At 46.9% G+C, this 10,510-nt stretch overlaps 1 protein-coding gene across 2 annotated transcripts in view; it reads left to right on the top strand.

The window, feature by feature from the left end:
* Nucleotides 1–714: 714 nt before the first annotated feature.
* The window catches only part of PKD2L1 (polycystin 2 like 1, transient receptor potential cation channel), a 37,555-nt gene continuing 27,759 nt past the window's right edge, over nucleotides 715–10,510 (top strand). The window contains exon 1 of one of the 2 annotated variants that reach the window (XM_035137878.3): nucleotides 715–1,175. In XM_035137878.3, coding sequence (XP_034993769.2) covers nucleotides 875–1,175 — 301 coding nt within the window. In that variant the 5' untranslated portion in view covers nucleotides 715–874. The remainder of the gene's footprint in view (nucleotides 1,176–10,510) is intronic. The other variant, XM_088669458.1, reaches the window with a different exon arrangement.

Here is a 10,510-nt window from a genome sequence, read left to right as displayed (position 1 = left end):
TCGGGAAAGATGGGAATTGTAGGCCAAAACATCTGGAGGGCCACACTTTGGGGGTGCCTGCTCTTTCCCCTCCAAGGCAGGAGGAGGAGAGGAAGGAGCGGGCTACTGGAGCCATGCTGAGCTCAGCTCCACGCTTTGCCTCTCCACTTTTTGGACATTGGTGGGGTCAGCCCACACTCCCAAAATATTGGTGGGCCCCAAAAGGACTTGGCCCCCAGGAGCTGCCACCCTTGATCCTACAATTGGCCTGCGTGTGGATTTTATATGGCCGCTGCTGTTGCTGCTGCTGCTAGTTAGTGCCTGTTCCTAGGTTGCCATTTTGAATGCTGGCGTTCTGCAAGGCCCCAGTTCAAAGAGGAGCCTCAGAAAACAAGTTGACGTTTTGATTTACAAACCTCAAACGCTCTGTCGGCGCAGCTCTATTTAAAAACCAGCACATTTGGGGATCTGCCAGGTGCCACTCACTCATTATCGGCAAGCCAAGGTGTCCAATGAACACCCGGCCTTTTCTCGCCTCCCTCCTTCCCTGGAAGCCGGGCCAAAATCAGCCAATATCTTCGCCGTCTTCTCTCCCCCCCCCCCACCTCATGCTGGTTTTCATGGCTGTTGTTCACAGCGAGGAAGAGATCCTCCCCTGGGTGTAGCTGTGCTCACCAAAGAATAGACCTTGCGCTTGTTCCAACAATGCTCTGTGCCTCCATTCTCTACCTGTCACCCAATGAATTGGTATAAAAGAACGAGGCTGTTCAGCAGCTGAGTGCAGAACAGAACCTATGCTCCCCCTATTGCTGACCTGCCTGCTTTTCTCCTCTGTGTTCCTCCGAACGAACCGGCAACTGAACTGAAAAGAAACTTTGGCTCGGTTTGCCTCGCCATGAGCTCTTCCCACCTCAACAACCGAGCCGATAGCCATTTCCAAGCCCGAGAAGAGCACGAGCTGGAAACCCTGGGGAATAAGGCATGGGACAACCCCGTTTATAACGGATCACCTTCCTCTTCCCTGAAAATCAGGGCCATCTACAATCCCAAATCCATCTTGGAGAACCCCTATGAGAATATCGAGAAGCTGACCGACTCCCTGCCCTACCAGAAGGAGAGAGAGAAAGAGGAGATGAGGGTTGGCAAGAAGAAGCCTTTCTCTGCGTGTTGCTTCTGTATCTGCAAAGGCATCCGAGGTACAGTAACAGGGTGGTCGGTGGTAGCGATGGTGAGGCTTGGTTTTTAGACTCAGGAGAGGAGAGGGCCAGCCATTCACAGCAACTCCACCTCCATGCAGGAGGGAAGCAAGAACGGTAACTTTTGCACAGTGATCGCTGGGGAAGTGGTTTGCGGCAAAACAGCTGCGTTTAGCACTTCTCTGTACTGCATCGGCCGTATTGTTTGATTAACAGGAGGAAAAGCAGAGATAGAGAGACAGGAAAGGAGAACGGGGGTTATCTGAAAGCATTTCCAGCCGGGGAGCTTGAACCTCAGAGTTCGCAACTGCTGAACCAGTGTAGAGGGATGCAATCATAGCTGTCAAGTTCTCCCTTTTTTTTAAGGGAAATTCCCTTATGCTGAATAGGCTTCCTCGCGAGAAAAGGGGAAATTTGACAGCTATGGATGCAATGCCAGTGCAATTTCCCTGAGCTCCAAACATATTATTATTATTATTGTTACTATTATTAATTAAGTTTTTAAAACTCCCTTCCTCCTAGGATCACAGGGCAGTTTGCAAATATAACATAAGCAGAGGAGTAATTTTATGCAGACTCATGTAGAAGTAAGCGCCATTTAACCCCATGAGAAAATGTGCATTGGCTTGCATCCAAGTAAATGAGCTTAGTTAGACATCGCATGTAGAAAAAATAGGATATTATCAAGATGCTTACGTGTCCATGGATTGCCATAGAGCTTGGAGTGGCCTTTATACATTTGTGCAATGACTTGAGAATGAAATATTTTTTATTGCTTCTTCTTCTTCTTCTTCTTCTTCTTCTTCTTCTTCTTCTTCTTCTTCTTCTTCTTCTTCTTCTTCTTCTTCATGGGGTGTGTGTGTGTTCTGTCCCAAATGTTGATAGTGGATTGTTACAATAACAGGAGAGGTTGGTTAAAAACTTGAAGGTAGAGGGGAACTTTTTGAAAGTTCAGCGGAAGTGTTTCTTTGAAACTAAGAGGGATACCTGTATCTCCCCCCCTCCTCCATAAACACACCCATCACTCTGATCCCACGATCTGCTACATGTGAGGTGGTCACAATGTTGTTGTATTTGCTTTCTCTTTATGAAGTGTAGCTTGGCTCACTTGCCTGAGCTTCCTGGGGCTACTTATACTCTGTTGGCACTTTTTTTTGGGGGGGGGAGGCCCTGTGTACGCACTGTACCTTTAAAGCGTATTCCAAGCACATTATTTCCCCTCAAAGGATTCTGGGCACTGTGTGTGGTTAAGAGTTGCTGGGGATTTGAACTCTGTGAGGGGTAAATAGCAGTGCCCTGAATTCTTGGAGCAAAAGAATGTGTTTGGAATGGGATTGAAAGCTGTATACACAGCTTTGGTAGGGATGGGTGGGGTATAATAATAATAATTATTATTAGGCTGCTACTCTAAGCTTGCTGCTCTGCTAATGAACTAGCATTGGGAAATCCCTGGTTCATATCCCATGCAGCTATGAAGCTCATTGGGTAACATAGCTGTCAACCCTCCCTTTTTTTTTGCGGGAAACTCCCTTGTTCCAAGCCACAGCTGTCAACTTTCCCTTTTTTTTTTGGCTGGAAATTCCCTTATTCCAGCGCCGTTTCCCGCTGCTAACCTGGATTGTTAGATATACCATAGACTGTCCCCGGGACAGGTGAGGCTGCTGATCCCTTATTTTCAAATCCGAAAGCTGACAGCTATGTTGGGTAAGCTAATCCTGGGGTCCCCACAGTGGCAGTCATGGGCACTTTTGGTATGCCCATCAAGATCCCCTGATCCTCCCCATTTCTTTTATTATTTTTGGATTTCTCTTGGGTTGCTTGGGCTTGGGGAGAGCTCTGTTTCCCCTTTCCTCGAGGGGTGGTTCTGAACACCACCAGTTTTTTTGTCTGTTCAATGAGCATTGTGTGGTGACGTGGAGTTTCTTAGATTTCCATACCTGCCGCTGCCTCCCCACCCCCCACCCCCCAGGTTAAATAGTGCTGTTTCTCAGCCTTTGCTATCTCACAGAGGGGTACTGTGATGGTAACGGGAAGAGGTGTGTGTATATGCTGCCTTACACTCCTGGGAGGAAATGCAGGATATAAATGTAACAAAATACATGATCTCTGGAGAGCTCTGCTGGTTTCCCACACCACTAGGGAAATTGCTCACTGTGTTGCAAGACTGAGGGACCCGGGCGATAACACCCTTTGCCATTGCTAGGCAATTTAAAGGCACCCAGTAGCCGTTTTCAGATTTGTCATGGAACCTAGCAAAACAGGGCTGCCTCATGAACCTAGCTAGCATGGGCATAGTGGCAAGTATCCTTGCCTGTCAAGACAGGAGACCGGGGTTCAATTCCCCAATGGGGAGCCATGGACGTGGGTGGCACTGTGGTCTAAACCACTGAGCTTCTTGGGCATGCCGATCAGAAGGTTGGCAGTTCGAATCCCCAGGACGGAGTGAGCTCCCGTTGCTCTGTCCCAGCTCCTGCCAACCTAGCACTTTGAAAGCGTGCCAGTGCACGTAGATAAATAGGTACTGCTGCGCCAGGAAGGTAAATGGCGTTTCTGTGTGCTCTGGTTTCCATCACGGTGTTCTGTAGCACCAGAAGCGGTTTAGTCCTGCTGGCCACATGACCCGGAAAGCTGTCTGTGGACAAACGCCGGCTCCCTCGACCTGAAAGTGAGATGAGCGCCACAACCCCATAGTTGCCTTTGACTAGATTTAACCATCCAGGGGTCCTTTACCTTTTACCTTTACCTAGAACTGGTCATAGAACCAGCAAGAGGAGTGGTGACTCTGAAGTTAGTCTTAAGTGCCACCCAAGAACTGGGAACCACAGTGGTGTCAAATTCAGGGGCATAGCATGGGGAGTACTGGGGGGGGCGTGTCCCAGGCACACAATTTTTGAGGGGGTGTAAAATAGGCACCCCCATGCAGGTGACCCCAGCATGATCTGGCCTGGTGCTCCACTCTGTCCGTCAAGGGCCATGTTGGGCAGGTGGACTCCCTCCTACAAGAGCAGGCAGGCAGCTCAGTATGGCCCCACATTGCTCTGGTGAAGTCGGGGTCACTCTGGCGACAAAGGTTAGGCTGGGACCCCCCATGCCTGGTGCACATGCATGCCCACCCCGAGCGCCAAAAATGGGTGCTACGCCGCTGGTTAGATTCAATATATATGTAAAACGGACCCAACAGTCATATTTGTCTTCAAAGAGGAAACATCCCAATAAAGGGGGGGGGGGTTTAAAACAAAAGGAAGCAGAAATGCAAAGGGAAGAGGGTCAAGTCTCCCTAAAGTGCTCGGGAGATTTAAAAAACACACACCATAATATCGAAAAGCTCGGCTTGAATGTATGCCAAGGATGAAGGAAGCTACCTCCAAGGCCAAGAGGATGCTAAAAATGAACTGGAGGAGCTTATTGCTCAAAACACAAATATCAGCATCAACAACAAGCATTTAATACACTCGTAGCAGGAGATCAGCAAGGCTTCCCCCCCCCCCCAGTTCTGGCACCTCTCAGGCGGGCACCATTGCCATTATAAGAGAACAAGGGAGCTAGTCGTTCATGGTGAGTTCCGGCACCTCTTTTTCTTGAAACTGGTTAGGAGGCAATTGTTCCTTTGAAGATGAGGGAGTCAAAGGTGTGCTCAAGGTGGATAAAGAGATTGCAGAGTGGGTGAGGTGAAAAGTTCAGGCTCTGCCCTGGGCTCACTGGCTCACCTGCGCAGCATCCAATGAGATCAGGAAATAGGCACACAGTCTTGCCAAATGCACCTTGCGATATGATGCAGGCTCCCTTCTCGATCCAGATTCAGTGCCATCGCTGTGTCAAATTCTGGCTCAATGGCAAATGTGCCGCTAAGGACTGTTTGGGCAGATTTTATGTTTGCTTCCGATGCAGGGTGGCCAACTTCCAAGAGACTGTGATCTACTCACAGAGTTAAAAACTGGCAGTGATCTAGCCCCTTTTGGGGGGTTCAGGTCAAAGCTGTTGAAGGAAAGCCCTGGTTTTGGTGGTTTTCTGGTGTTTCAGGTCATTTTAGGGGTGCAGGGCAAAGATGTTGAGGTTTTCTTAGGGGAGCCAAAGTTTTTTAGCTTCTTTGGGGGGAGCCACTAATCTTCCGGTGATTTTCCACAGACGTCCAGTGATCTACCGGTAGATCACGATCTACCTGTTGGACATGCCTATGATACAACAACTCTTACATGCCTGGTCCTGCCCAGAGATTTCAGCTGTTAAGCTGCTGGCTGGTAGGGTTGTGATGTGTTGTATCAGTGCAGCCAAATCCCCATGCTCTGAATAGACATAGCTTAGATAAGAGAGGGCCAATGGTAGACCCTTGAGTTTGAATGCAGGAATCCAAATCATCATTAACAACAACAACAACAACAACAACAACAACAACATATTATTATTATTATTATTATTATTATTATTATTATTATTATTATCCCGCCCATCTGGCTGGGTTTCCCCAGGCACTGTGGGCAGCTTCCAACAAAATATTAAAATACAATAGTCCTTCAGATATTAAAAGCTTCCCTAAACAGGGCTGCCTTCAGATGTCTTCTAAAAGTCATATACAGTGGTGCCTCGCTTAACGAATGCCCTGCTTAACGAAATTGCCGCTTAACGAAAGGATTTTTCGAGCGGATGTTGCCTCGCTAGACGAATTTGTTTTATGAAAAATTCGTCTAGCGAATCGTGGTTTCCCATAGGAATGCATTGAAATTCAATTAATGTGTTCCTATGGGCAAAAAAAAAAATTCAAAAAAAAATTCAATGCATTCCTATGGGATTCGCGAGACAAATTTTTTGTTATAAGAAAAGACCTGTGGAACAAATTAAATTCGTCTAGCGAGGCACCACTGTAGTTGTTTATTTCCCTGACATCTGATGGGAGGGTGTTCCACAGGACAGGCGCCGCTACTGAGAAGGCCCTCTGCCTGGTTCCCTGTAATTTAGAGGCCTGGGATTAACTAATTTGTGGATAAACTGGGGAGCCACAAGAAAATGTCCCCCCACCCCGAGCAGCAATTTTAAAAAAACAACCAACGCCATTCTGTAACATTTCAAATAAAAATTCTGAGTGGAAAGTTTTGAGTTTTGAACTTGGTTTTTGAATGTTACATCAACTATACGGTAAAACTGAAGTGCTTTGTGTTTGTTGACTTAACAGTGCTGTTGTACTGTAAAAGAAAGAAAAGAGAAAATGAACCAGTTAAAGTCCTTCCCATGGTTGTTGTTGTTTAGTCGTTTAGTCGAGTCCGACTCTTCGTGGCCCCACAGACCAGAGCGTGCCAGGCACTCCTGTCTTGCACTGCCTCCCGCAGTTTGGTCAAACTCATGTTCGTAGCTTCGAGAACACTGTCCAACCATCTCGTCCTCTGTCGTCCCCTTCTCCTTGCGCCCTCCATCTTTCCCAACATCAGGGTCTTTTCTAGGGAGTCTTCTCTTCTCATGAGGTGGCCAAAGTATTGGAGCCTCAGCTTCACGATCTGTCCTTCCAGGGAGCACTCAGGGCTGATTTCCTTAAGAATGGATAGGTTTGATCTTCTAGCAGTCCATGGGACTCTCAAGAGTCTCCTCCAGCACCATAATTCAATCCTTCATGGATCACTGCCTTGTCATGGCGAAGGGGCTTGAATAACTCAGAGACGCCATGAGCTATGCCGTGCAGGACCAAGATGGTGCAGGTCATAGTGGAGAGTTTTCACTAAATGTGATCCCCCTGGAGAAGGAACTGGCAATCCACTCCCATATCCCTGCCAAGAAAACTCCTTCCCCTAGAGAACAGGACAATTCCACTAGCTATTTACTAGTCATGAATAAGAAGTTCCAACTCAGAGGAAAAGTCACTCTGAAAAGCTTTCATAGCTTTTTGGCAGCCTGTGCAGCTGTTTCACTAACATATTTAGATGTAGTTTATGAATGCTTGGGCCAGAAGCCATTCACATATAAGATAAATAAATACAGTACAAATCCCAAGATACTGCATAAAACCACCTTGCCACCTAGATTCATACATACCGTATTTTTTTGCTCCATAAGATGCACTTTTTCCCTCCCAAAAAGGAAAGGGGAAAGTCCGTGCATCCTATGGAGCGAATGCAAGAGCCAGGGCCCAACCAGAGCCAGAGCCTGTGCAAAGCCAGAGCCTGACCAGAGCCAGAGTCCGTGCATAAGCCAGAGCCCCGACCAGAGCCAGAGCCCATGCAAAGAGCCAGAGCCAGAGCCATGCCTAGGACAATTCAAGAAAGCAAATATATATATATATATATATATATATATATATATATATATATATATATCTTGTTTTCCTCCTCTAAAAAACTACGTGCGTCCTATGGTCAGGTGCGTCCTATGGGGCGGAAAATACAGTGCAACCTACATCTTTGCAATATTACATCAGTCACATGTAACATCTATAGAATGTACAGACTGAAAGGGTAAAATTTAATACAGATGAAAAAGATTAATTATGAACAGTACCTGGAATACTGTGTCCATTTCTGGGCACCACAGTTCAGGAAGGATACTGACAAGCTGGAACGTGTCCAGAAGAGGGCAACCAAAATGGTCAAAGGCCTGGAAACAATGCCTTATGAGGAACGGCTTAGGGAACTGGGTATGTTTAGCCTGGAGAAGAGAAGGCTAAGGGGTGATATGATAGCCATGTTCAAATATATAAAAGGATGTCATATAGAGGAGGGAGAAAGGTTGTTTTCTGCTGCTCCAGAGAAGCGGACACGGAGCAATGGATTCAAGCTACAAGAAAGAAGATTCCACCTAAACATTAGGAAGAACTTCCTGACAGTAAGAGCTGTTCGGCAGTGGAATTTGCTACCAAGGAGTGTGGTGGAGTCTCCTTCTTTGGAGGTCTTTAAGCAGAGGCTTGACAGCCATCTGTCAGGAATGCTTTGATGGTGTTTCCTGCTTGGCAGGGGGTTGGACTGGATGGCCCTAGTGGTCTCTTCCAACTCTATGATTCTATGAACAGATATGAGGTTAAATAAGAGCTTTCCCAAAGCAGCTGACTGCAAACTCCTCAATAACTCTTGCCCAGATTTTTATTGCTGCTAGGGCAAAAAGAGAGACCTTGTGGGTTACCCTGCAACCGGTGTCTGACAGGAGGTAGGAAATCTTTTCTGAAATGGTGTTGGAATATAGATGGGGCAGAACAGATCCCAGAAATTTGGTTCTTGGTTCAGAGTAAAGTGAACCAAAGAACAAATAGTGAGGCAGATCCTCAGTTTCTGAGGTCCTGCAAATACACAAAGGAGTGCCAAGGGGGCATGAGAATATCTGCCGCCAATCGTTTGGAAACGAAGGCCTTAGAAATGCTTTAGAAATGTATGGCGGGGGTGGGGATCATGCCTGGGGAAAAGATGGGAGGACAATGCGGAAAAAGCAGCAAAAGTCAGCTAGATTCTCTGTAACGTTGAGAGAACAAGGGGTGGCAATGGAAGCTACATTGTGACATGGCACCACTATCGCTGAGCGGTGTGGGATTCCAGGGTCCAGAGTCCGTGTTTCCTTTGGAGATGAGGCACAGCAGATAACGATGCTGTCTTTATGATATGTGGTTTATTTCTACATATATACAACCTGAGTTTATGATGGAGGGGTTTCCAGCATTACTCTCCAAGGGGGTCCTGTTTCTCCCCTAGCTGCCTTGGATTCAAACTATCAGGCCCAATGGTGCTCTGATCTCTGTTGCCGCCGCCGCCTGCAGCCTGACGTGTTTAACAGGCTGAAACGATTTCCCTCCTGCTCACATCAAACTGAAACACTACCACTGGCCTTTGTTCTTCTAGCTAGCCCAGAGCTGGGTCCAGCGGAGAGTCTTTTCCTTGTGGGTGACTTTCTAGGTTTTCTTCCCAATTTTGCTAGGCTCTGAAATGCAACAAGCAAACCAAGCTACTTTACATGGTCGCAGCTGGCAATGTCCCCTGTCTTGGCCAGGAAGGGCAGAACTAAGACAGGCCCAATAAACAACCTTCAAGACATCTTGGAACAAATTGCTCAGCACTGAGCCAGGCACTAAGAAACAGGTCACAAGGCAGAGGGCCACAGCTAAACTGCATACCTCCGTTTCACAGAGCTAAGGAACTTCCAAAGCTTGAAACAGGCTATGTCCTAATCTTCATTAAGATTATAAATGAGCCATTGCTAAAACCTTAGCCTAGCGCTGGCTGGAGCTGGAGTCTGATGGGATCTGGAGAGCACCTAGTGTAGTGTGGTGTAGTGGTTAGAGTGCTTGACTAGGACCTGGGAAGAGCAGGATTCAAATCCCCGCTCAGCCATGAAATTCGCTAGGTGGCCTTGGGCCAGTCACCGTCTCTGAGCCTAACCTACCTCACACAGATCTCATGTGGATAAAATGGGGAGGAAGAAACTATGCATGCTGTTTACAGGTAGGTAGCCGTGTTGGTCTGCCGCCGTCGAAACAAAATAAAACAATTCCTTTCAGTTGCACCTTCGAGACCAGCTAAGTTTGTCATTGGTATGAGCTTTTGTGTGCATTCACACTTCTTCAGTGCACACAAAAGCTCATACCAATGACAAACTTAGTTGGTCTCGAAGGTACTACTGTAAGGAATTGTTTTATGTATGCTACCGTATGTATGAGATAGATGTGATAGGCAAATAATAATTATATTGTTTATATGGTACCCATCTGACTGGGTTGCCTCAACTACTCTGGGCGGCTCGCATTAGTCCTTGTGGTTAGATGTGACTGATTATCAGTACAGATTATATTAGACTGGTTATTACCTAGAGTCCTTTTTTATGGGAAAGCAAATTCCTTTAATCAAATTCCTTCTGGGATCCAAAGACATCCACCCTTCCTGGTCGTATCCAGTATAAGGATGGAGACTTTCTCTTGATCATCCCCAAAAGCAGAACTGAACTCGGTTTTCTAGGAAGGTTTCAGAGCCATTCCAGACTGCCCAGAAATGTTTTTCTTCCCACGTAGGCTTCATCTGTAAATTACAAAGCAATTTCAGGGCATGACTCCAGCTCCCTTGGCTGAAGGAGTGAGCTCTGGCTGACACTTGTGCCCTTACTAAAACGGTGGTTGTGGTTTCCCTGAAACACAGAGGGATGGCACGAACCAAGTTGCTCCAATGTTCGTCCTCTGGTTACTAGAGCGCTGCCCAACCTGGAAAAAAAGTGGCAAGTGGGGTGCTGCAGGGTTCTGTCCTGGGCCCATTGTTGTTCAGCGTCTTTGTAAAAAACACTTCGAGGAAGGAACTGAGGGGATGCTCATCAAATTTGCAGATGACACCAAACTGGGAGGGGTAGCTAATGCCGCAGAAGGCATAATCGGGATTCAAAATGAT

This window comes from Zootoca vivipara, chromosome 5 (assembly GCF_965207765.1).
Source record: "Zootoca vivipara chromosome 5, rZooViv2.hap1.1, whole genome shotgun sequence".
Lineage (NCBI taxonomy): Eukaryota > Metazoa > Chordata > Lepidosauria > Squamata > Lacertidae > Zootoca > Zootoca vivipara.
Note: the sequence above shows the minus strand (reverse complement) of the source record. Positions and strands in the feature narration are given on the sequence as shown.